This window comes from Neoarius graeffei, chromosome 24 (assembly GCF_027579695.1).
Source record: "Neoarius graeffei isolate fNeoGra1 chromosome 24, fNeoGra1.pri, whole genome shotgun sequence".
Classification (NCBI taxonomy): domain Eukaryota; kingdom Metazoa; phylum Chordata; class Actinopteri; order Siluriformes; family Ariidae; genus Neoarius; species Neoarius graeffei.
In genome coordinates, this window is record NC_083592.1 from 30,993,546 (window position 1) to 31,021,494 (window position 27,949).

At 42.4% G+C, this 27,949-nt stretch overlaps 1 protein-coding gene across 2 annotated transcripts; it reads left to right on the top strand.

The window, feature by feature from the left end:
* Window positions 1–27,949, top strand: ptrh1 (peptidyl-tRNA hydrolase 1 homolog). 2 transcript variants are annotated; one of them, XM_060907914.1, is made up of 6 exons: window positions 1–460; window positions 12,088–12,250; window positions 17,755–17,974; window positions 18,120–18,219; window positions 27,450–27,495; window positions 27,592–27,949. In XM_060907914.1, exons 2-6 carry the CDS (start codon window positions 12,131–12,133, stop codon window positions 27,868–27,870), a joined length of 765 nt encoding a protein of 254 aa, XP_060763897.1. In that variant the 5' UTR covers window positions 1–460; window positions 12,088–12,130; the 3' UTR covers window positions 27,871–27,949. The 2 variants fall into 2 exon arrangements, with proteins under 2 accessions (XP_060763897.1, XP_060763896.1); XM_060907913.1 differs by lacking the exon at window positions 1–460 and having other exon boundaries at window positions 11,883–12,250.

Below are 27,949 nucleotides of genomic sequence, written 5' to 3' on the forward strand. Positions count from 1 at the left end.
TTTGCATCTTGCACACAGTGGCGTTCCAGGCGTCATCCAGAAGCTGCTTGCCATCCGCGAGACGTTCTGTCTAAGTCAACCTTTCCTTACTCATCTAGTTTCTCTGAAGAACTGCTGTTACTACACAAGTAGATGCCACTCTGTTATGACTCATGGTGTGTGTTATCTTGTTTTCAGAGACTGTCAGCGATAGTCCACCATCACAACTTCCTTTAATGTGGTGGGGAAGAAGGTACTGATGTGTCTGGCAGCAGCCGACAAACAAGTGAATGCAGATTTCACCCGGTTCTGTCTCATACACATTCAGTGTTAGCTGAGGAGACAAAGCAGTGATAAGGCGTCTGTCTCCTTTCCGCACAAGACGTGGTCAGTGTTCAGCTTGCCTACGACTCCTTGATTCTTTTCCTGATAAAAGCTGTCCAATCAGGAGTCAATCCAGGTGGAGTTGCTCAAGGCTCAGGTAAGCTTGGAAATCAGTGTGTAAAATTACATGTCGCTTCATGTAAAGCTCTAAGATTTTGTCTTTAATGTGTAAATCTACCTGCTTTGCTAATGTTTCTCCCCTGTGTAGCTGCACCATTTCAACTTCTTGGATGTATTCTTCGAGCTGGTCATGTTCGGCTTCTTTATAACAGCTGTAAGAGTCTCATCAGCACTTTCTCAAGGAATCTGGCAGCAAAACTTGGTTCATTGTAGTTGATGTCTTTGACTCAGTCATGTAGGAGGAAATAACATTATATAATGTTACATTTATGTTATGTAATGTTATTTTCTCCCGCATGAATGAGACAAATACAGGGAGCCTGAAGCAGAGCAGCTCTATTTAGTGCCTTCTGTAAGTGAAGAACTTTTTCTGATGCCATGATGCACGTTATAAAGAATCTGCTTCAAATATCACAGTGTTGCTCTGATCCATCTCATTAATATAATGCTGGAAGTGTGTGTGTGTGTGTGTGTGTGTGTGTAAAGGATCACCTTGGTATTCCTGGGTATGACTTTAAATTGCAACCGGTGGTGAGTCTCAGGTCGGGGAAAGTGGAGTTGCCCCTTAATCACCATTGCTCCCAGGTCTGCTCTGACCCGGAGTGGTAACACCTGCCTGGGTTTCAGCTATGGGTTAAATAGTACATATCATCAATAAGGCGCTGGCAGCAGGGTGCTTTTTGGTGCAATGTGGCAGATGAACCCAACAGGGTCAGTGGCACACCATCAGATGGCATGCAGAAGAGCCACTCAAATGGCCAATGGATGGCATCACTCAGCAAGTCAGTCATCACTGCGGGGCAACTTCCATACCCATCAAGTCTGTGGCAGTTTTGTGCACCACTTGGCATCAGGTCTGGAGGTCCAGAGAGACAACACGATGGGGGCACGACATCGTTTGTTTTACCTTACTGTGCAAGGGGCTTCGTTAGGAAAGGAGAATAGTATGAAAGGGCTCACGAGGCCAGACGTTCCATGGTGGCTCGACCGGGCCGTTCATGCCGCTGCTATGGGCGCCTCTGTCGCTCTGGTGCAGGCCTCATGGCCCATTTGCGTTTCTGCACATCCTAATAAAGCAGTCATCATCGCTAGCAATGGACAGCCAACGATGATGAAAGGATCACCTTACAGTGCTGCTTGAGGATCTGTTCTCTCAGCCTCTGGAGCTGTACAGAAACCCAGCAGCTTTAGCTCCCACAGTGTTGTGCCTCATGAACCAGTGGAGCCTCCTGTCCACTATGGCACTGTGGTGTTTAACTGTAATTCTGTATCATATGATATTAACTAATGCTTAAAAGTGGATTTGTACATGACAGGTTCTTCAACTTCAAGTATGAACCATATTGTACTGAGGTGAAATGATGTTAAATGAAAGTGAAGTAAACAGTAATGGCAGAAACACTACAGGAGTTCACGCCACTGCATGATTTACATTTACATGTTCCTCTGATTTACAGAATAATATTCTTTATTAAATCCAGATTAAATCCTTAATCAATCCAATTTCTGGAAGATTACAATCAGTATAATTGGTTAAATTAACAAAGCATGAAATAAACACTGAACACAGTTACCTCACACCTTTATCTCAAGCAACTTACAGCTCAGACAAAATACGACTGAACGGTGATGGTTAAAGTTGCACTATGTAGGATCTAGTGAGCTCTATTAGCAGAAATCGAATATAATATTTATGTTTTCATTAGTGTATAATTACCTATAACTGCACAATGTTGAGGGGCGGCACGGTGGTGTAGTTGTTAGCACTGTTGCCTCACAGCAAGAAGGTCCTGGGTTCGAGCCCAGCAGCTGGCGAGGGCCTTTCTGTGTGGAGTTTGTATGTTCTCCCCGTGTCCGTGTGGGTTTCCTCTGGATGCTCCGGTTTCCCCCACAGTCCAAAGACATGCAGGTTAGGCTAACTGGTGGCTCTAAATTGACCGTAGGTGTGAATGTGAGTGTGAATGGTTGTCTGTGTCTATGTGTCATTTGTTTCTGTGTCAGTCCTGCGATAACCTGGTGACTTGTCCAGGGCACGGGCGCAGATAGAGGGGGGGACGGGGGGGATTCGTCCCACCCAGATTTAAATTCACCTCGTTCAGTCCCCCCCACTTATAGGGAGGAAAAAACGTCCATGCTGTCTTTCTTTGCATAAGGCAAACCTCACGGAAAAATCAAAAGACTAATTACCATTCGGTTTATTGAGGTGCACAGCAGTACATACATAGTTGCAACAACTCACATAAAACAAAACAAAGACTGATATTCGGTTGGTTGAGCTGCGCAGACTGCACAGGTTGCGAGCTCGAGCTTGGTTGCTATGGTTACCCACAACAAGTTTGACAGGCATATCGGGGACAGCTCCTAGTTTAGGACCCCAACACGGCATGATGAAGGGTGCCAAACTGAAAAGGCAGAAAACGATTGCATCGTTTTTTCAAAAAACAACGACTGTAAGTAAACTGTGCCTTACTTTATCATATCACCTTGCAATTTTTTGATAGTCTGTTCAAAGTAATGTCGTAGTGAAAGTAAAATCGTACGGAGTAGAGATGCCTTTCTGGTAGCCTCCTTCTTTCGGTGGCAGCCTGTAGATACAGTGCTCAGACGGCAGTTTTAATGTTTAATCTGGCGTTCCCTGCCATAATTTCAGCAAGCATATTGTTTCATAAGGAAACTTTGCAAAGAGTTGTTGACTGACTGCCGCTCACGCAACACACAGGCATAGTTAGAAAGTCAACACATGTTGACAACACATGGTGGGGGTGGGGTTGGTTTGCTGGCAGCTTTGTCCCCCCCAGTTCAAAAAACGTATCTGCGCCCCTGGTCCAGGGTGTACCCTGCCTCTCGCCCATAGTCAGCTGGGATAGGCTCCAACTTGCCTGTGACCCTGTAGAACAGGATAAGCGGCTACAGATAATGGATGGCTGGATGGATGCACAATGTTGTGTTTTCATAAGCTTCAAATGAGTGCTTTTATATCTAGATAAGCAGCACATCCTCTTCCAAGGAGCCCCCATGTTGTGCTGCCATGATTCTACAGTAGCAGAGAATGGACAAGCCTCTATACTGTAGAGCTCATTTTGTACTTTATGTTTTTACAAATGGCAGCATGAATCTGGAAGGAAGCACCAGAAGGACGAGGAGGAAGAAGAAGAAGAAAGAAAGAATAGGAAAGAATGGCATTTGCTGGTGCTGGCCAGGGTTTGAAAACCCAAATTTTGGAAAAATAGAGGCTCATACTTATTTAGAACAAGCAAAAGCAAGGCAGCATGAATGGAAGTACGCTGCAGGCACTTATCGGCCATCATACATTCTAAAACATGCTTGGAAAGGGAGGGGTATTCAGTTGAATGCAATCTGCAATCTCACCACTAGATCCTACATACTGTACCTTTAAGGGTTTTGTGAAGTACTGTATATCTCACCGCCGCTATTCTTGGGTTTCATGTGACGTCACATCCGCCTCATTAGTTATTCAAAACTTTAGCTGGTGGGCAGGGAAAGATGTCGCACACTTACCATATAGATGACTTGCAAGCACGTGATCAAAATGTGCTACGTCATGAGCGTCCGCCATGATGGTGGATATGCAAAGCGACCAGGATGGCAGCTGCTGAAAGCCTGCCTGTAAACAATGCTGAATTTTCTCAGTATTACCATGATTTGAACGGTTGAGTGAAGATTCGATATAAAGAGAAGATAGATGTGTGTGGTTTTGACCCATATTATTTAAAATAGTCACACTTTTCTGAGGATAAGACGCTTCTACTGACCATCGAGTACCCAGATATCACGTTCTATCTGGTTTGGCTGCTGAAGAATCAAGTCCAACCTTGGAAGAAACATAGCCCATGTTCTGAGTGGGTGCCCAGTCTGGATTGTTTCTATCATATAATTCTGTTGGCGCACCTAGAAGCGAAATGGTAATACACGTGTTAAAATTATAACAACGACCGAGTGAACCACGACAAGAGAACGCTCATTTTATAGCAAAATTCTAGCAAGACAAAATAAAATTCTTCTATGATCTTATCGAGAAAGCTTTTGAATCTCACCAGAGATAAAATGATTACTGCAAACACGAGCTGTTTTGGTTTTAGTCTCTGTTCGATCAGCCCTGCCGATGTTGTTCAGCCGTGCTCGTCTCCTCTCCATACTAAGCCTCAGAGTTTCCTCGCCCTCTTTCCGAATCACGGATGGAATTCTAAAAAATCGGAATGTGCCACGGTCACGAGTACTATTGTGACCACAACCATATACAGCACAAAGATATGGCAGAGCTAAAAGAATGCTTAAAGCAGTGGAAAAAAAAAGAGAGTTGCGTACGCGTGACTATATTTTGTATGGAATGTCGCTTGACCCCACATTTGTATATCCACCAACATGGCCGACATCCGGGTTTCTATTTTGCTTTGACGTCACTTGCAAGTCAAAGATATGTGGGATATAACTTACAACAGTTAGGGTTTGGGGTGGAGTTCATCCTTCCAAGCTTGAGCTTGCAGGCTGCAGCCTGAAGTCTCTCTGTTTTGCTCACGACCAGTAACCTGAAGCCTTACCCACTGAACTACCACTTTCCACCAAATATTCAGTGATATATATACACAAACATACATACACACACATTTTGCAGATTATTGGAAGCTACAAAAATGTATAAAGCTGGTTCAAAGTGACACTGACCATGAGATACAGGAGTACTGGATGTGTTTTCATCCCAGTACATACCAAAAAGTCCAAAAACTTAATCCATTATATTTTTAAGCTCAAATCATTTCCAGATAAATTATACAGTGGTATACAAAAGTTTGTGCACCCCTGGTCAAAATTGCTGTTACTGTGAACAGTTGAGCAAGTTGAAGATGAAATGATCACCAAAAGGCATAAAGTTAAACATGACTCATTCCCTTTATATTTTAAGCAAAAACATTTTTTTATTTTCATCTTTTACATTTTCAAAATGACAAAAAAGGAAAAGGGCCCGATACAAAAGTTTGAGCACCCTGCATAGTTAGTACCTAGTAACACCCCCTTTGGCAAGTATCACAGCTTGTAAACACTTTTTGTAGCCAGCTAATAATCTTTCAGTTCTTACCTGGGGGATTTTCACGCAGTCGTCCTTGCAAAAAGCTTCCAGTTCTACGTACAAGTTTCTTGGGCTGTCTTGCATGCACTGCTCTTTTGAGATCTATCCACAGATTTTCAATGATGTTTAGGTCAGGGGACTGTGAGGGCCAGGGCAAAACCTTCAGCTTGTGCCTCTTGAGGTATTCCATTGTAGATTTTGAGGTGTGTTTTGGATCATCGTCTTATTGTAGGACCCATCCTCTTTTTAACTTTAACTTTTTTACAGATGGTGTGATGTTTGCTTCCAGAATTTGCTGGTATTTATTTGAATCCATGCTTCCCTCAACCAATGAAATGTGCCCTGTGCCACTGGCTGCAACACAACCCCAAAGCATGATCGATCCACACCCATGCTTCAGAGTTGGAGAAGTGTTCTTTTCCTTCCTCAACATCTGAATTGGACATTCTGCCCACCAACTTTTTTAAGTCTGTTCTACATCTTATAATTACAGATGTGCTTCAAATCATAAATACATCCCTAGAGACTGGCATTGTTCCTGTGTCCTTGAAAAAAGCCGTTGTAAAGCCCCTACTTAAAAAGAATAATCTGGATGCTTCAGTATTAAACAACTACAGGCCAATATCAAATCTACCATTCATCGGGAAAATCCTTGAAAAAATTGTCTTCAATCAATTAACTGCCTTCTTGATATCAAACAGCTGTTTTGATAACTTTCAATCAGGATTTCGTGCCAATCATAGCACTGAAACAGCGCTGATTAAAGTTATAAATGACATACGTCTTAATACTGATGCAGGCAAAACATCGGTCCTGGTGTTACTGGACCTCAGTGCAGCTTTTGATACTGTTGATCACAACATACTGCTATATCGACTTGAACACTGGGTTGGGTTGACTGGTAAAGTTATCAATTGGTTAAAATCATACTTAAAAGATAGAAGCTTCTTTGTTACCATGGGAAATTGTACCTCAGCGTCAATGTCCTTGACCTGTGGTGTCCCCCAGGGGTCGATTCTTGGACCATTACTATTCAACCTTTATATGCTCCCACTTGGGCAAATTATCAAGAACAATTCAATTTTATATCACTGCTATGCAGATGATACCCAAATTTATCTTGCTCTATCACCTAATGATTATGCCCCCCTTGAATGTCTCTACCAGTGTATCGATCAAATCAACAACTGGATGTCACAAAATTTTCTTCAGCTGAACACAGATAAAACAGAAGTAATTCTATTTGGAAAAAAAGATGAAAGACTCAGGATTACCACTATTCTTGACACAAAGGGGATTAAAACAAAAGATATGGTTAAAAATCTTGGTGTTTTCATTGACAGCGAGCTAAACTTTGACAGGCACATGAAAGCAATCACTAAAACGGCATTTTATCACCTAAAAAACATTTCCAAACTAAGAGGACTTGTGTCAAAAAATGATCTGGAAAAACTTATGCATGCCTTCATCTCTAGTAGGGTTGATTACTGCAATGGCCTTTACACAGGCCTGCCAAAAAAAACCATCAAACGACTTCAGCTGGTTCAAAATGCAGCGGCGAGGGTTCTCACACGAACAAAAAGAACAGAGCACATTACTCCAATTCTAAGGTCCCTTCACTGGCTTCCAGTAAGCTACAGAATTGACTTTAAAGCATTGTTGCCAGTGTACAAATCTCTAAATGGTACAGGGCCCAATTACCTCTCTGATATGTTGCAACGGCCTAACCCAATCAGATCTACCAGATCGCAGCAGAAAAATTTACTGTTAAAACCTGTTGTTAAAACAAAGTATGGTGAAGCAGCTTTTAGCTACTATGCAGTACAGCTATGGAACCAACTGCCAGAGGACATTAAAAATGCTCCTGCTGTTGGCAGCTTCAAATCTAGACTAAAGACCAAGCTGTTTTCAGATGCTTTCTGCTAAATTATTAATATTGCCATCTCTACATGTTTTAAACTCTTTATTTTTACAGTCTCTCCATGTTTTAAATTTTACTTAACTTTTATTCTATTTTATTCTGCTGTTTTTTTTTAATTGAACTTTTATCTCATTTTATTATTTTATTTCTACTATTGTTTAATTCTTATTAATTTTCTTCCCCATTTATTTTATGTAATTTTATTTTCTATTGTTTACTGTTTTGCTTTTACTTCTGTAAAGCACATTGAACTGCCACTGTGTAGGAAATGTGCTATATAAATAAACTTGCCTTGCCTTGTCTTCCTGGAATTTGGCACCCTTTTTTCTCCAAAGATGCCTTTGCACATTGTGGCCAAAAAGCTCTATTTTGAGTTCATCAGTCCACAGGACTTGTTTCCAAAATGCATCAGGCTTATTTAGATGTTCATTTGCAAACTTCAGATGCTGAATTTTGTGGCTAGGAGGCAGGAAAGGTTTTCTTCTGATGACTCTCTCATGAAGGTCATATTTGTTCAGGTGTCACTGCATAGTAGAACAGTGCACCACCACTCCAGGGTCTGCTAAATCTTTCTGAAGGTCTTTTGCAGTCAAACAGGGGTTTTATTTGCCTTTCTAGCAATCCAGCGAGCAGTTCTTTCAGAAAGTTTTCTTCATCTTCCAGACCTCACCTTGATCTCCACTGTTTCTGTTAACTGCCATTTCTTAATAACATTACGATCTGAGGAAACAGCTACCTGAAAACACTTTGCTACGTTCTTGTAGCCTTCTCCTGCTTTGTGAGCATCGATTACTTCATTGTTCAGAATGCAAGGGAGTATTTTAGAGGAGCCCACGGCTGTTGATTTTAGGGACAAGTTTGGGGAGTCAGAGAATTTATACAGCTTTGAAATCTGCATCATCTGACCTTTCCTAACGAAGAATTTGAACAAGCCACAGCTCAGTAAGCTAATTAAGGCCTGGAACCTTGGTAAAAGTTACCTGAGAACTCAAATGTATTGGGGTGCCCAAACTTTCGCATGGTGTTCCTTTTCTTTTTTCACTCTCCAATTGTCTCATCTCATTATCTCTAGCCGCTTTATCCTTCTACAGGGTCGCAGGCAAGCTGGAGCCCATCCCAGCCGACCACGGGCGAAAGGCAGGGTACACCCTGGACAAGTCGCCAGGTCATCACAGGGCTGACACATAGACACAGACAACCATTCACACTCACATTCACACCTACGGTCAATTTAGAGTCACCAGTTAACCTAACCTGCATGTCTTTGGACTGTGGGGGAAACCGGAGCACCTGGAGGAAACCCACGCGGACACGGGGAGAACATGCAAACTCCACACAGAAAGGCCCTCGCCGGCCCCGGGGCTCGAACCCAGGACCTTCTTGCTGTGAGGCAACAGCGCTAACCACTACACCACCGTGCTGCCGGGAAACCTACATAGTATGTGAAAAGTTAGCTAAGCAACTAACAACAATCAGCGTAGTTACAAAGGAAATACTTCGTTGTTTGGAGACAGGTTTCACCGAGCGGCTATTATGTGCGAGACTTCATATTAGCCACAAAGGCAGAAAAATCTGTTCGTAAAATTACGTTATAATGACCAAATACAATGAAAAGTATTTTTCCAGTCTCACCTGTGAAAGGTAATCCCATGTGATCTCGTTTGGACGGTAAACCTGTTGGTACAGTTAAACGCAGCACATGAATGAGGCATCTTTATTCTCGGCTACTGTCTAGACGCTATACCAGAGACGGTTGAAGAATCTCCACTTTGCCACATCCAATATGGCGGCGAGGATGACGTATGATTCTACGCAGAATGCGGCATCTATGTTTATATGTCTATGGGATAAACGGCTACAGATAATGGATGGATGAATTGCATTGTAATGTTTAAGTGCCGGCACTAGAGGGCGGTGTCGGGTTCAGAGTCTCACAGCTCTTTTTCTTCGTGATCTGTTTGATGGCGCACTTTAGGAAGTTGCCATATCGTGAAAAAACAAACGTGTGTGCGGGTAGAACAGCTTTAGTACGGGTTTCTGCACAAGTAGAAATTCCATGCAAACAGACAAAAGGTTACCGGAAGTGACGAACTGTAACGCGGAAGCGTGATAAACATTCAAGTGCAAATGTAATAATTATTTTATTAGAAACTGTCTAACTGATAAACTATTCGCTGGAAGACAGAACAGAAATGATATCCTACATGAGTTTCATAACAATTTAATTGATAGACTAAGAACTATTTATCTAACTTCCCAATACTCCCTCAAATGAAGGAAACACACTTTAAAATTGGGAATGACATTTATCCTTCTAAGGAATTATTGACTACATTTTTACATTTATGTTCATTTTGTGAAAGAAAGAAAGCAGGCGGCACGGTGGTGTAGTGGTTAGCGCTGTCGCCTCACAGGTCCGGGTTCGAGCCCCGTGGCCGCGAGGGCCTTTCTGTGTGGAGTTTGCATGTTCTCCCCGTGTCCGTGTGGGTTTCCTCCGGGTGCTCCGGTTTCCCCCACAGTCCAAAGACATGCAGGTTAGGTTAACTGGTGACTCTAAATTGACCGTAGGTGTGAATGTGAGTGTGAATGGTTGTCTGTGTCTATGTGTCAGCCCTGTGATGACCTGGCGACTTGTCCAGGGTGTACCCCGCCTTTCGCCCGTAGTCAGCTGGGATAGGCTCCAACTTGCCTGCGACCCTGTAGAACAGGATAAAGTGGCTAGAGATAATGAGATGAGATGAGAAAGAAAACATAACTTTTATTCATCACACACTTGTGAAATTCCTCGCTGCAGTTAACCCATCTGAAGCAGTGAACACACACACATACCCAGAGCAGTGGGAAGCCATGCTAACAGCACCCGGGGAGCAGTTGGGAGTTTGGTGCCTCGCTCAAGGGCACCTCAGCCCAAGGCCGTCCCATATTAACCTAACCGCATGTCTTTGAACTGTGACAGAAACCGGAGCACCCGGCGGAAACCTACACAGACACGGTGAAAATGAGCATATTGAAACTACTGACCATATATTTTTCTCATGCGGTGTAATACATACATTTTGGCTTGACATTCACAAATGAATAAAACTCTCATCATTTCCAGATTCTATTTCAAGAGACAATATAACATTTGGTATGATCTTACAAAACAAAAATAATGACTTCTCTAGTAATGTAATTCTATGTCTGGCTAAGTTTTTTATACACAAGAATAGAATCCTAAAATCATCCCCCAAATTTTTTTCTTTCTTGAACGAATTTAAATTATACTTAAGATCCTTAAAATTTGTAAAAGGAGCAAACACAGAAAGATGGTATGATATTTCAAAACATTTTCCTACTGAATTTGGTAACTGAGATAAAACCATGGTGGCACGGTGGTGTAAGTGGTTAGCATGGTCGTCTCACAGCAAGAAGGTTCTGGGTTCGAGCCTAGCAGCCGGTAAGGGCCTTTCTGTGTGGGGTTTGCATGTTGTCCCCCGGTGCTCCAGTTTCCCCCACAGTCCAAAGATGTGCGGTTAGGTTAATATGAGATGGCCTTGGGCTGAGGTGCCCTAGAGCGAGGCACCCAACTGCCCCCTGGGCGCTGTTAGCATGGCTGCCCACTGCTCTGTGTGTGTGTGTGTGTGTTCACTGCTTCAGATGGATTAAATGCAGAGAGGAATTTCACAAGTGTGCGATGAATAAAGTTCCCATTGTATGTATGGTGGGGTTTTTTTATTATTAGTTTTCTTTCTTGTTTACTTGTTTTCCTTTCTATCCATGGGCATCTTTAACTACAGCATTTCGTACATAATTTGTTTTCAATTTTGTATTATAAGTTCATCCATCCATTATCTGTAGCCGCTTATCCTGTACAGGGTCGCAGGCAAGCTGGAGCCTATCCCAGCTGACTATGGGCGAGAGGCGGGGTACACCCTGGACAAGTCACCAGGTCATCGCAGGGCTGAACCATTCACACTCACATTCACACCTACAGTCAATTTAGAGTCACCAGTTAACCTAACCTGCATGTCTTTGGACTGTGGGGGAAACCGGAGCACCCGGAGGAAACCCACGCGGACACGGGGAGAACATGCGAACTCCACACAGAAAGGCCCTCGCCGGCTGCTGGGCTCGAACCCAGGACTTTCTTGCTGTGAGGCGACAGCGCTAACCACTACACCACCGTGACACTAAGTTGTTTACTAGATTTTTATCAGATTGTTCCCTTTGATAATTTCTCTGTTCTTTGATAGGTTGATAACATGATGACGAATGTTGCCATATTGGTTTTGTACATTTGTGGTTTTTTCAATAAAGTGTTATTTTAAAATAAATAAATAAACATTCAAATTTAGGTGGACATCATGTTAGGGATTTATGTTGATGTGTGATATCTGGCAACCAGGGATTTTCTGGTTATATTAAACTTTGTCACGTTGTTTGCACGCGGGTTTTTAGTGGAACGGAGTGTTTGGGCTGATTATGAAAAGGCTTTTCCTTTGTGTGTGTGTGGAACATATGGACTCAGTGTTAGGAAGCTGTATTTGCTAACAGTGTAACAGCTGCTGCTGTAACTGAACATAATCACTTGAATTTGTTTTCCATCCATGAGCAGACTCGCCTGGTGGAGCAGTGCGGCTCACTTCCTCAGCTGCCCCATGACTCTGATGAGGTGGATCATTACCAAGCTGTTCAGTCGAGTGCTTTTGGGCCCTTCGGGTCCTTTACACTGTGAGATGTCCAGTGAAATAACAGCCAGCACTAGGAGGAAGAAACTGGTACGTCCAGCCATTACTTTTATTGTCCTTTGAGCGATGGGAGACACAGCTCTTTTCAGTGAATCGGTACAATCGTCTCGGCTCACCAAAAGAGTCGAATCTTTCGGCTTCATGTTGTTGATTCGTCGCATTAATGTCTGAGACTTCTATTTAACAACACAACACTATACTATGGGTCATTTAAAATAAATCTATATTTAAAAAGTCAATAAATTCAGATGTTATTGGTAACATTCATTCATTCAAAAGATTCATTCATTCATTCGATTCATTCAAAATGTATTTCGGTTACTGTATTAGAGAATCAAACACTACCATGTTTTCACTGCTAAGCACAGAATACTGTCATATGTTTAACAATGAAATGATTAATTAACTAACAAACAAAATCATCTATTACGACTTTTTAGATATGCGAGTCGACACCTTAAAGAACCGGATCAAAGAGTCGACTCGATCTCAAACGACACATCACTATTCAAGAAAGAAAGCACAACTTTATTCATCATTTAACCCATCTGAAGCAGTGAACACACACAGAGCAGTGGGCAGCCATGTAAACAGCGCCTGGGGAGCAGTTGGGAGTTAGGTGCCTCGCTCAAGGGCACCTCAGCCCAAGGCCGTCTCATATTAACCTAACCGCATGTCTTTGGAGGAAACCCACGCAGACACGGGAGAACATACAAACTCCGCACAGAAAGGCCCTCGCCGGCCACTGGGTTCGAACCCAGAACCTTCTTGCTGTGAGGTGACTGTGCTAACCACTTATACCACCGTGTCGCCCTACATTTATCCTGTAATGGGCGGCACGGTGGTAGCACGGTCGCCTCACAGCAAGAGGGTTCCGAGTTCGAACCCAGCGGCTGATGAGGGCCTTTCTGTGTGGAGTTTGCATGTTCTCCCCGTGTCTGCGTGGGTTTCCTCCGGGTGCTCCGGTTTCCCCCACAATCCAAAGACATGCAGTTAGGTTGATGTGCGGCGGCCTTGGGCTGAGGTGCACTTGAGCAAGGTACCTGACCCCTGACTGCTCCCCAGGCGCTCTGGTGTGGCTGCCCACTGCTCTGAGTGTGTGTGTGTGTGTGTTCACTGCTTCAGATGGGTTAAATGCAAAGGATGAATTTCACTGTGCTTGAAGTGTGCATGTGACAAATAAGTTTCTTCTTTTCTTCTTCTAATAATACCACAGCACTACTGAGTTGTAGAGGTGTAAAGAGTTCACGTATGACTGAATAGACTTAATTTTTTTAAATTTCTGACTCAAAAACACGCTAAAACAATGCACACTTTTGGCTGCGTAATACTGTAAATAAAACAAACATTTAAAAATGGCTACAAACAGGTTAACTTGGGTGGAAAACAAAAGTACCATATCTCACCATATCTTAAAAATAAACAAGTGTATCAGTGCTGCAGAATGCATTAATTGTCCAAAACATGTGATAGATTGAATAAACAAAGGCTTTGGCTGTAGTTACGGCTGTAACATAAATATGTTGACATTAATGTGCTTATTCTAGAATATGATCGTTTCTGCAGTAGCTCATGAGTAAACTCATACACGGACTTGCTACATAATCGAAGACTAATAATAAACAGATTTAACCATTTTTTTTAACAAAGAAAAATTTGTAATAATCGATATGACGAAGGGTTAGTGGTGCTTAAAAAGTTTTTATATGTAGAACTTTCTATATTTTTGCATAAATGACCTAAAACATCTTCAGCTTTTCACACAAGTCCTAAAAGTAGATAAAGAGAATGCAGTTAAACAAATGAGACAAAAATATTATACTTGGTCATTTATTTATTGAGGGAAATGATCCAATATTACATATCTGTGAGTGGCAAAAGTATGTGAACCTTTGCTTTCAGTATCTGGTGTGACCCCCTTGTGCCGCAATAACTGCAACTAAACGTTTGTGGTAACTGTTGATCAGTCCTGCACACCGGCTTGGAGGACTTTAAAAAAAAAAAAAAAGATATTTTTTTGGGCTTTTTTCACCTTTATTATTGGATAGGACAGTGTAAAGACAGGAAATGAGCGGGAGAGAGAGAGACGGGGAGGGATCGGGCCGGAATCGAACCCGGGTCCCCGGATTTATGGTATGGCGCCTTATCCACCTGAACCACGATGCCCCAGGCTTGGAGGAATTTTAGCCCATTCCTCCGTACAGAACAGCTTCAACTCTGGGATGTTGGTGGGTTTCCTCACATGAACTGCTCGCTTCAGGTCCTTCCACAACATTTCGATTGGATTAAGGTCAGGACTTTGACTTGGCCATTCCAAAACATTAACTTTATTCTTCTTTAACCATTCTTTGGTAGAACGACTTGTGTATTTAGGGTCATTGTCTTGCTGCATGACCCACCTTCTCTTGAGATTTAGTTCATGGACAGATGTCCTGACATTTTCCTTTAGAATTCGCTGGTATAATTCAGAATTCGTTGTTCCATCAATGATGGCAAGCCGTCCTGGCCCAGATGCAGCAAAACAGGCCCAAACCATGATACTACCACCACCATGTTTCACAGATGGGATAAGGTTCTTATGCTGGAATGCAGCGTTTTCCTTTCTCCAAACATAACGCTTCTCATTTAAACCATAAAGTTCTATTTTGGTCTCATCTGTCCACAAAACATTTTTCCAATAATCTTCTGGCTTGTCCACGTGATCTTTAGCAAACTGCAGATGAGCAGTAATGTTCTTTTTGGAGAACAGTGGCTTTCTCCTTGCAACCCTGTCATGCACACCATTGTTGTTCAGTGTTCTCCTGATGGTGGACTCATGAACATTAACATTAGCCAATGTGAAAGAGGCCTTCATTTGCTTAGAAGTTACCCTGGGGTCCTTTGCGACCTCGCCGACTATTACACGCCTTGCTCTTGGAGTGATCTTTGTTGGTTGACCACTCCTGGGGAGGGTAACAATGGTCTTGAATTTCCTCCATTTGTACACAATCTGTCTGACTGTGGATTGGTGGAGTCCAAACTCTTTAGAGATGGTTTTGTCACCTTTTCCAGCCTGATGAGCATCAGCAACGCTTTTTCTGAGGTCCTCAGAAATCTCCTTTGTTGGTGCCATGATACACTTCCACAAACATGTGTTGTGAAGATCAGACTTTGATAGATCCCTGTTCTTTAAATAAAACAGGGTGCCCACTCACACCTGATTGTCATCCCATTGATTGAAAACACCTGACTCTAATTTCACCTTCAAATTAACTGCTAATCCTAGAGGTTCACATACTTTTGCCACTCACAGATATGTAATATTGGATCATTTCCCTCAATAAATAAATGACCAAGTATAATATTTTTGTCTCATTTGTTAAACTGGGTTCTCTTTATCTACTTTTAGGACTTGTGTGAAAATCTGATGATGTTTTAGGTCATATTTATGCAGAAATATAGAAAATTCTAAAGCGTTCACAAACTTTCAAGCACCACTGTCAGGGCTCGAAATTAACTTTTTTTCTTTGTGTCCCCCAGTGGTCCCGAATTCTGTGTTGTATTGTCCCGAATGGAAGCAATAGTGTCCCCATTTTTTTCCTCTCTGAAATAACCAGTGGTTAATATTATCATATGAAGTCTCATCTCATCTCATTATCTCTAGCCGCTTTATCCTGCCCTACAGGGTCGCAGGCAAGCTGGAGCCCATCCCAGCTGACTACGGGTGAAAGGCGGGGTACACCCTGGACAAGTCGCCAGGTCATCACAGGGCTGACACATAGACACAGACAACCATTCACACTCACATTCACACCTACGGTCAATTTAGAGTCACCAGTTAACCTAACCTGCATGTCTTTGGACTGTGGGGGAAACCGGAGCACCCGGAGGAAACCCACGCGGACACGGGGAGAACATGCAAACTCCACACAGAAAGGCCCTCGCCGGCCCCGGGGCTCGAACCCAGGACCTTCTTGCTGTGAGGCGACAGCGCTAACCACTACACCACCGTGCCGCCCATCATATGAAGTTACTATTATATTTGTAACTATGCGATTTTGAACCCCTTATATCATTTTTACAATAAGTCACAAGACACAAGCGACACATGTCCTATACATCATCTACTTCAAAATTACAGTTATTGCATTTTCAGTTTATTAAACTTTGGCGATCTCACTGTATGAATAGATACCCGTTTATTTAAAGGGGCCAACTAGCTCATTCAGAAAATGTTTCAACTCCCTACATCTGCAGTACACTTTAGTTGAAAATAAGACCCCTTTTATGTTCATTTCATCTACTTATACCTTGAATATCTGTTGGTACTTATAAGGCCAACTTATAATTTTCACCATTACCGTTATCCATTTTTATGAACTTTCCGTTATCCATTTTATGAACTTTCCGTTATCCATTTTTATGAACTTTCGCTGCCGAAGCGTGGGTGCAAATGTTAGCAACATCAACATAGTGCCAGGTCCGAGCCTAGTTGTGCTGCTGACTGACTAAACTTTCTGAACTAGAAAGACACCAAGAAAACTCACTTATTCTGTTGAACGGTATCTTCCGTCAATATCATCCACATCATTCCTGTTGTATTTTATAACGTGTCTAACAGTGTTCATTAAGTTCATTCAGTTGCTCGCGTTGCCTGCAGACCAGGCGATGACACTTTGGATCCTGAAGGTCCCGGAGACATTATGTCTGGGCTTTCAGTTTCTTCCCCGCGGTCGGTCCGCTTCAACCACTTCAGCATTTTTGTTCTGGCAAGAGTCGGCGCAGCGTGTGCAGTAGCAATTCCATTCCAAGTCCATATAATGCGGACACCGGCCGAAGATTCTAGAACAGAATGCGCTGCTCTGTAGCCTACGGATGCAGGTGCATCGAAAGTGTAGCTACTATGTATTTTTCGCTGTTAACGTTTTAAAATTAAAATTGACAAATTAGGTGAATGTCTACGTATGTGTTACGGCTTTGTAAATAATATTAATGTAGAACTTTTTTCTAGATCTGTTTTTTTTCCATTGTCCCGGGATTGTCCCAGATATGATAATTTTGTGTCCCGATGACATTTTTTATGGTCCCCGGGACATCGGGACACCGTTAGTTTCGAGCGCTGACCACTGTACGTATTTTTATTTTATTTTTAAATTTGAAAAGATGTTATTGTAACAGGAAAAAGGAAAGGAGTCTCCAGTATCAGCACTTTGTAAAAGTTTTCATGTTCACAGGATAGGAGTTTGCATCATCTGTTTTCTTGGTAATATGGCAATTTGCATTTATTTTTTTATCTTATTAACGTCAAGAGAAAAAAAAACGAGGTTGATGAGAGGGCTGTGCTGTTATCTGAAAATCATCAGCTTGAAGGTGGCAACATCACACCACCCTGTCACGGATTGATTTTCCTCTTATAGCATGCCTTGTCCTGTTTTATCCCTTATTTCTTACTTAATCTATTCCTTGTTTTTCTGAAACCAGAGCAAAAATTCAGAGCTGAATAAAGCTATTGTAGAAGACCTCACTGATCTGATCTGTGTATCTTGTGTTTGCAGGTGGTCGGGCTCGGTAACCCTGGTAGGAACGGCTCACGGCACAGCGTTGGCATGGCTGTGATCACAGCACTGGCAGAGCGTCTAGGAGTGTCTGATCAGTGGAAATCAGACAGACACGTGTCAGGAGAGGTTATTGTTTCAGTTTATCAGGAGACACAATTTGTGCTTCTCCGGCCAAAACTGCTCATGAATGTCAACGGAGTGAGTGTGGCGAAAGCGGGTGAGTGAGCTCTGCCTCCCACATTAGTTATTAAATATCTATTCAATATTCACAATTTAAATTTCAGTGCATCACTATATCAATGATCACATATTTACATAGCATCGACAAACATCTCTGCATTGTCACTTTGTTTGTTTTTCAGCAAGCAAATTTTCTATTCACCCCAAGCACATTGTCCTGGTACACGACGAACTTGATAAACCACTTGGAAAGCTTGCCATTAAACATGGAGGGAGTGCAAGGTCAGAAACACTTATTTTAAATATTTTACATAGAGGTAAAGAAACATCTGTTAAAATTGAGCCCTTTTTCATGTCCTATGACATACAGTTATCAGCCATAACATTATGACCAATGACAGGCAAAGTGAATAATATTGATTATTTCATTACAGTGGCACCCATCAAGGGGTGGGATATACCGTAATAGGCAGCAAGTCGGTTTTCAAAGTTGATGTGTTGGAAGCAGGAAAAATGGGCAAGCGTAAGGATCTGAGCGACTTTAACAAGGGCCAAACTATGATGGCTAGATGACTGGGTCTGAACATCTCCAAAATGGCACATTTTGTGGGATGTTCCTGGTATGCAATGGTTAGTACCGACAAAAAGTGGTCCAAGGAAGGACAACCGGTGAAGCAGCGACAGGGTCATGGGTGTCGAAGGCACATTGATTCACATAGGGAGGGAAAGTGAAACACAGCGATCCTGGTGGTAGCGTTCCTAAGCCGAGAGCCATGCTATTGAAAATCCCATAGACCCAATTTTTAAAAAAAAATCCCACGAAGTTTTAACATGGAACTTGTACACCCCCCAAAAATACCGTATTGGCCCGAATATAAGACGAGGTTTTTTGCTCTAAAAATAGATCTAAAAAGGGGGGGGGGTCGTCTTACATTCACGGACTAGACAAAATGCCATCGAAAACAACATTTTACAACGAGTGTTTTGACTTGTAATAACAACACACAATGAATCGGCCACCGTCCCTCACGCATTATCACAACAAAAAATAAAAATGGAGAAGACACGAGACTGTCTTGAACGAAGTGGTTCAAAGTCAGGACAAATTAATCAAATGCTTAGACGGAATTATGACGCCAATTTTAAAATGATGGTAGTGAATGCGGCGGAATCGTCCAATAATTGTCAGGCTGCCAGAAAATTTGGGGTCACGGAGTGCAATGTTCGTCGGTGGCGAGCACAAAAAGACCGTCTTCGGAATTCTAACAGTCAAAGAAAAGCTTTCTGTGGACCTCAAAGCGGTCGTTTCGAGGAAATTGACAGACGAGTCTGTCAATATGTGACGGAAAAACGTCAAGACGGAATGCTCGTAACCCGAGCAATAATACAGCTTAAGGCTTTGGAGATAGTCCGTTGCGCCTCATCATTCTTTTGACCCACCCCAGGCTCGCCTTGAACTCAGCTGGGGGGATATTCAGCTCCTTGGCTATCACTGAGGCGCCGAACAAGCCTGGCCCAGCGCCTGCCCTCAGACTTCGAGGACAAGCTGCTGAGTTTTCAGCGGCATATCATTAAATTAAGGAAAACGCACTCCTATCCCCTCGACCAAATCGGCAATGCCGATCAGACCCCTGTTTTTTTTGATATGCCATCTTCGGTGACCGTGGCAAAGCGAGGTGACAAATCAGTCCTTGTGCGCTCGACAGGAAATGAAAAAAGCAGGGTCACTGTCATGTTGACATGTCTTGCGGACGGCACTAAACTTCCTCCCTACCTGATTTTGAAGCGAAAGACTATCCCTAAGGAGGCCATGCCAGCTGGCATTATTGTGCGTGCGCAGGAGAGGGGCTGGATGGACACTGAGCTGGTGGTAGACTGGCTGAAAGTTGTGTGGGGTAGGCGACCTGGTGCGCTTTCAAAAAAGCGAAACATGCTCGTTCTGGATGCTTTCCGTGGCCACCTAACGGAGCAAGTGAAAGCGCAAGTGCAGAAAATGAACGGGGATCTTGTGATCATCCCAGGCGGAATGACGAGCCAACTGCAGGTGCTGGATGTTGTCGTCAACAAGCCCTTTAAAGATAATCTACGCAAGAAGTACACGGAGTGGCTCCTGTCAGGTAACCACGCACTCACACCAACGGGGAAAATTCAGAAGCCTGCGGTGCGCCTGCTTTGTGAGTGGATCCTGCAGGCATGGCATGCCATTTCGCCAGAGAGCATCACTCATGGGTTCAAGAAGTGCTGCATATCGAATGCATTAGATGGATCCGATGACGACATCCTGTGGGAGGGACTGGTGCAGCAACATCAAAGTGACGACGATAGTGAGAGTGATAGCGATGCAGAAGATCTTTGTGCTTAGTGGCTGTTTGTTTTCATGTTTTGCTGTTTTAAGCAATAGTTCATTCTTTGTATTTTTTGCTGCTTTCTTGGGCAATATTTTGCTCCATTGGCATGGGATCCATTTAGGCCTAAATCTGATGAATTGAATAGGAGATGGTAGCAATATTCTGTTTTAATTAAAGCTTGCTGTAGTTCAGCCTCAAAGTGTTTTTTGGCATTTACCGTAAAATACCAAATAATAGCCGAGTTCCAATTAACCGCAGAGTTCCCTTTAACGGCCGGGTGTACGCGTGTGTTGTGACAAATAAAGGCCGGTTCCGAATACTCGCCGGGGTCTAAAAAAAAAAAAAGCGTCCGAACGTTCTATCTAGAATCTTGAGGCCCAGCACTTTTCTGGTTTTCTGGTGTTTAAACGATTTTGCATTGCATAGTTTTCTACCGAAACAATATGAATGAATGAATGAATGAATGAAATTATTTCTATAATACTGTTTACAACATTTTGTTACGTGATAATAAACATGCCATTTCAATGTTATAATCTTGGTCTACCGTAATATTTCTTGAGGAATGCAACTCCGTAACTTTTGACAGATGTCTTAGCCACCCCTTTGGGTATACCCAACGAAAGCCAGCGTGTGTGGTGACATTGAGGACTGCGGGTTTCCAAGGTTGGACTGCTGCTTCTGTTAAACGACCTAAATTGCCGAATGCATGCGTCAAAGCACACACTGAGTTTTATTAAAGACCTTATACCATTTCACTTGCCCTTACCCATTCGGATCTGGAAGACGCTTTACAAAAAAGGTGAGAGCGTTCTAACATGCATTTCAGTCTGCTCGCGGCCAATCTAATCCAAGGGGCCTTTTCAACAAGTAATCTGTCGTGCAAGTTGGGCAGAAGCACGCGTCAGGCAGGCAACATGTAGGCCTACAAGTCAGTAACCTATTCAACTAACTTTCATCCGAACTTTAAGTTTTCTACGGGGTCGAGCCACCGTACCAACTCACTCGGGGAATAGGCTCATATCCGCCAAATAGGGAGACGTCTTGGAGAGAAACGTGAGAATGCAAGATGACAGTATGTAGCCACTGCAGGTCACTTATTTTTCAGCATAAGAAAAAACCCTTTGGTTTGACACTTCGCACCCTAATTATGTTGCTTCAACGTCGCGCCCTCCATGCAATTTCAGATTGACAGACATCGCGAAGCGCAAAGGGTGGAGGCTGCATGGGTGAGGGTGATAGCAAGTGACCATAACTTTGCAGAGTAATTAAATCACAGTGCTGCGCACAGACAATGGTGTGGTTTCTTGATTATTTTGTAAAGCATGCGCTTAACTAGTCATTAACAGGAAAAGGTGTGTGATTTATCCTTTATCCACCCCGACTGTGCCATGCGAAGATGCATTCTGCGCGTCTTCAAAATTCCCCGAAGTCGGCACCGTGCTATCTGTAATCTAACTCTAAACAAACTGTAAGTTATACTGGTTAAAAGTAGGCCTATCTGAGAATGATTTTTTTCCCCGTTTTGAGGTAGATTTTGGGGAAGGTGTTTGTGAAGAAGGAATTAATCGCCTGTTCCAAATAGCCGCCTCGTCTCTAATACGCGCCGGGTCTCTTACGTGATTGAGACAAATAATCGCCCGGGCTATTATTTGGTATTTTACGGTAAGCAAAGTGTTCATACTATGGCTACTGTGCAATATCTTGTAGTAAATGTGAAAAATAAATCCTCTACCTCAATGAATTATAAACAGACAAAACTGATTGATTTTCAAATAAATAAGTTTTCTATATAAAATTTGGTGTCATTTTTTTTCCCAAAACATGAGCCTGGGAAGGGGGGGTCGTCTTATATTCGGGGTCGTCTTATATTCGGGCCAATACGGTATGTTGTATATGTTGGGATTATCTACTAACTGTGAAAGTATCAGGTGAAATTTCGCTGTCTTTTAAAAGATCGAAATTGCGCCTAAGCTGTCAGAAGCGGACTACAACCAAACTGTCTAGTCCGAGTCGCTCATATTACGTCAGCAGTAGGCTTGATAAGTTTTGTTCTTCATACTAGCCCTTACGAGTGCTGACAGCTCTCCCTGCAAATAGCGGCAGTTGACTACATGCCCTGATCTGTAAAGGTTATCCCCACGAGGGATGCATTTCTTATTGGTACAGAAATACTCCGCCAACCACGCTATACAAATCGGCATGTTGATGTAGGCTACTCGCCGGCCACCACCTGCTACAGATTTGGAAAGGCGCTAGACTTGCGTTGATGTCACATACGGTACACGACGTCGGATCGTGTAGTCTTTGATCAGCTTATTAAAAAACATTCAAAACAATTCAGATTGGTGGAAAAAATAAAGTATGATCACCAGGATCGACGGAGCTGCCCGACATGCACAACATATGGAAGCCATTGTCTTAACTTTGAAGTGTAACTCGAAATGTAATTTTTTGAAAAGATATTCCCATTCATTTTGCCATAGAGGTTGGAACGCATCCAGTAGAGGCCGATGAGATTACTTTCCCTCCCTATGGAGCATGAAGGCTAGCCCATATGGTCCAATCCCACAGAAGAGCTGAAAAAGTTAATGCTAACTAAAACTGAAAGGCTGTTATGGCTGACTGGTATATACTGAATTTATTAATGCTGATCATTCCAGATGGGTTCATGCAAATGATACAGGAGCCTGAAGAGGCCATTACATATCTTTCATGGATCTTTTGTGAGATAAATGTGTCATTTCAGATCTAGGCCTTTTCCAAGTCAATTTAGATAATTCAATTAAAATGCAACAGGACAAACTTTTTTTTTTTTTGGTATTCATGCCCAGATATGATTTAATGTTATATTCTAATTTTAAGATTAGTCCATTGCTTGTATAACCAAAAATGCCAAAATATATGGTTTCAGAAAGTGTATGAATTTTTAATATAGAAAACCACGGATTTATAGTAATACTGTATACTGAATAACATCCATCCATTATCCGTAACCGCTTATCCTGTGCAGGGTCGCGGGCAAGCTGGAGCCTATCCCAGCTGACCATGGGCGAGAGGCGGGGTACACCCTGGACAAGTCGTCAGGTCATCACAGGGCTGACACATAGAGACACACAACCATTCATAGTCCAGCTGTTAAGCAACAAGAAAACATGGAATTGTTCGTTTTGTGATAGAAGCATGAAATTTGGCACACTAGCTGAAGTTGATGTATGTAATAATTCTAGATATGGGGGCATTGTGGTTGTGAGAAAGGGTGTTCGGGTCGATGTAAATGTATGAAGGCTAATGTTCAGTGTACAGTGTTATGCTTCTGTGGTGGGGATTGTAATCAGTAATGACGAGAGGTTGTTTTTTTTTTTTTTTCAATAGTTTAACATCACATGATCATATAAATCCATATTAACAGCTAAAACTTTGAACTGCAGAAATGCTCTTCTGGCAGCCTTTTTATTTACTTTAAAGTGCATATTCTGGACCAAATTCATTTTTTTTATATGAAAGAATGTCCCTTTACACACTCATCCAGAAGGGTAATTTTGCACAAGGCCATCTGTCTACAGCAGAAAAAAATAAAATAACAAAACGCGTCTGGAAAAATCCCAAGGGAGTCTGGAGCCAGATTCGTGGCGTCACCTGCGGAAGCGCCAGCAGGCTGAGAGAACTTTGCGCGGTTTCAGTGCACAGCCTGTGTAGACCAAGCGCTCCCATTTCTCTCTCATTGTCCGGTCTTTTGGGAAACGATGAGTACTAATCCCATCAAGATTGGTGTTGCTACACCCTCCTACGATACATCTGTTAACCATTTTAATAATTACGTGATAACGTTGAAGAAATTTGCAGAAAACCACCAGGTCGTTTTCTCATAAACAAACCAGCGCTGATGTAGAATTCAGAGGGAGGCGTCCCGCACGTGACGTCACGAAAATCAGTGTTTCCCGGGAAATCCAAATGCCAAGTTTTTTCAGAGGCGGAGCAATTGGCCTCAAATGGCTTGATTTCAACTGAATTTTTCTGGTATTGCGCAAGGTAAAAAAATTGCAGAGAATGCAGAATGTTACAGATATTTGACCAAAGTTTAATATAAAATAGGAGAATTACATTGATCTTGCTCCTGAATTTACCTGTGATATGCACTTTAATACTGTATCCCTATGTTATGTGACTTGTCATGTGAGTAATCACGCGATGTCTTTGAGAACAAGAAATTCTCTTTGTGAGGCAGACATTCAATCAATGTGTTATTTTCTTGTAAGCAATCTTATAAAAAATACCTTGAAAACAAAAGAAAATTCGTTTAGCCTCGTTTTCATGTTGGGTCGATTTTGCACACGCGTATTCCAGGGTTTAGAAGCCAAATTTGAAACACCTCCATATCTAGAATTATTATACATATCAACTTCAGCTAGTGTGCCAAATTTCATGCTTCTATCACAAAGTGAACAATTTCTCACCTTAACTATTCACACTCGCACCTATGGTCAATTTAGAGCCACCAATTAGCCTAACCTGCATGTCTTTAGGGGAAACCGGAGCACCCAGAGGAAACCCACGCAGACACGGGGAGAACATGCAAACTCCACACAGAAAGGCCCCCGTCGCACACTGGGCTCGAACCCAGAACCTTCTTGCTGTGAGGCGACAGCGCTAACCACTACACCACTACTGAATAATGGTCTGTTTATCCCAGTGTACAAGTCCCAGTTGAACATCGCAATTCCAACATTCACCACTAGAGGGTATCATCACCCAAATACTGAGCTGTCACCGTGGTTACCCATGTTACAGCTTGGTTTCAGTTTACACTCATTAGCAATAGGATTCTCAGTGTTAATTCTCTATTAGTTTGCGTTGTTGGGCTGTTGTTGGTGCAGAACAATTATTTTCAGTGATTTGCATGTTCTCCCTGTGTCTGCGTGGGTTTCCTCCGGGTGCTCCGGTTTCCCCCACAATCCAAAGACATGCGGTTAGGTTAATATGGGACGGCCTTGGGCTGATGTGCCCTTGAGCGAGGCACCTAACTCCCAACTGCTCCCCGGGCGCTGTTAGCATGGCTGCCTACTGCTCTGGGTATGTGTGTGTGCTCATTGCTCACGTGTGTGCATGTGTATGTTCACTGCTTCAGATGGGTTAAATCAGGGCTTTTCAAAGTGTGGGGCGCACCTCCCCTAGGGGGCGCCAGAGTTCTTCGGGGGGGCGTAACGTGAGGAAAAATAAACCAGAATAAGTTACTATTGCGGACATTTAGCGAACTTCAGCTAGCCTTTGCCAGAGACAAAATGGATCGATTTTTAGTACCTAAAGCTACAGTGAGTGAGGAGACAGAGTCTGGGCCAAGCAAAAAAAGAAGGAAGTATGACCACGATTATTTAAAGTTTGGATTTTCATGGACTGGATCTGAAGATGCTCCACTGCCACAGTGTGTTGTCTGCCAAGAGGTGCTAGCTAACGATGCTATGAGATGTTTAAAATGTGTAAAACAAGATGTTAAAAAAAAAAAAGCACAGATGTTTAAAATATGTAAAAAAAAAAAAAAAGAGGTTTTAAAAAGGTTCATATGTTTTAAATGTGTAAAAAATGTTTTCAAAAAGCACAGATGTTTAAAATGTGTAAAAGAACTTTGAAAACCCCTGGGTTAAATGCAGAGAAAAAAATTTCACAAGCGTGTGATGAATAAAGTTGTGCTTTCTTTTTTTTCTTTCTTGATTTTAGCCTCTTTAGGTTAGTGCGCTAAAATGTTTAGAAACTTTTACTCATGGATTTATTAATCTTTTTTTATTATTCATAGACAGTAAACATGATCATATCATATATAACAAAGCTGGATGATTGTACTTGGTGTTTTATATAAACAAAGCTTCTGATAACAGCAGGCCAAAGCCAACATTACCCCATAAGTTATAAACTTTAAAAAACAAAAAGTGAAGTTTAATAAAAAAAAATCTTCACTGACCATCATAGATGATCAGAGCTTCTCTTTTCCGTTCAATGCAGATTATTGGATTATAATAAACCTCACCACTTATCTAAGTTCTTTCGGGATAATGTAACTGCAAAGACTGCCATTTTTTCCTAAATGGGTTATTCACCTAATACACAGTCACTCCAGAAGTAATGTGTCTCTTTCAGCTATTAAACTTGAAAGTGTAAAATTTCCCGGCTGATGTAATGTCTGTATAACTTGGATAAATGATGTGACTCTTGAAATCTGCTTTTTGTCATTGGGAGCAAGATTTAGAGTCTTTGCAGCATTAAAAAGCATGAAAAACTCCAGATGAGAAAACAGTGGACCCAACAAAAAGAAAGTTGGGAAAAGTGATATTTTTACATTCATGTGTCCGCTATGAAGCTTACAGGACAAAGAAAGACCCGTTGCAGACATGCATTAACATACGAGTGTGTTGGTTGTGCAGTGTGTGTCATTAATCTTCTGATAATGATACTTTTATTCTGGTCAGGGTCAATGCAGTTTAAATTATTAATATTTTCTAGATCAAGAACCAGGGTGGCACGGTGGTGTAGTGATTAGCACTGTGGCCTCACGGCAAGAAGGTCCGGGTCCGAGCGCCGTGGCCGGCGAGGGCCTTTCTGTGTGGAGTTTGCATGTTCTCCCCGTGTCCGTGTGGGTTTCCTCTGGGTGCTCCGGTTTCCCCCACAGTCCAAAGACATGCAGGTTAGGTTAACTGGTGACTCTAAATTGACCGTAGGTGTGAATGTGAGTGTGAATGGTTGTCTGTGTCTGTGTCAGCCCTGTGATGACCTGGCGACTTGTCCAGGGTGTACCCCGCCTTTCGCCCGTAGTCAGCTGGGATAGGCTCCAGCTTGCCTGCGACCCTGTAGAACAGGATAAAGCGGTTACAGATGATGAGATGAGATCAAGAACCAACTATGGTGCATTCATTAGAGAACATAAAGGGTGGGTGCAATCAAAAAGCAGGTCAGAATTCCTTTAGGAGCAGGTAGGAGTGAGATTTAAAAAAAAAATAGTCTCGTGCACACTGTTTGTGTGTTAGCAATTAGTTAGTGGTATTTACACAACCAAGCCTGTATTTCATTACGTGCTTTTGTCAATAATCATACTAATGGTGCTTGTGAGTCAGATGCTGATTATACAATAAAATATGATTGTTCTTTGAGCCTCTCTTATCGTTTTGTTGACAGGGGTCACAATGGCGTCCGCTCCTGTATCGACTGCCTTCATACTGATGTAAGTCTCAGATTTATTTGACAACCAATATTGGAAAAAAAAAAAATCCCTAAAGGTCACTCTGAAGTCTTCATGCCGTGTTCTAACTTGTGACAGGTAATGCCACGGCTACGAATCGGTATCGGCCGACCCTCAGGAAACACGCCTGTGGACAAACATGTTTTGGGGCGGTTTTCTAAGGAAGAGCAGAACATTTTAAGCCCAGTAATAGACCAAAGTGTGGAAGTTTTATTGGCACAAATCACAGAGCAACAACTCCAACTAATACCAGCAGGGGGCAGGAGAGCAACACAGAAGAGGAAAGAGAGGCCCCCTTCTTCTGCAGTGCAGGAGCCTGAAGAAAAGCCACACAGGACTGACCTGAAATGCCAATAAGCTAATGATTATAAACTCATGACTCTGCTGAATGTGCATGTTTGTGTGCGTAAATTGAATAAATGACAGTTCTGGTTTA

Coding starts and splice junctions, on each gene's coding strand:
- ptrh1 (XM_060907913.1), top strand. CDS start 12,080: ATGAGCAGACTCGCCTGGTGGAGCAGTGCGGCTCACTTCCTCAGCTGC. Junction 12,251..17,754: donor GCACTAGGAGGAAGAAACTG/GTACGTCCAGCC, acceptor TTGTGTTTGCAG/GTGGTCGGGCTCGGTAACCC. Junction 17,975..18,119: donor AGTGAGTGTGGCGAAAGCGG/GTGAGTGAGCTC, acceptor TTTGTTTTTCAG/CAAGCAAATTTTCTATTCAC.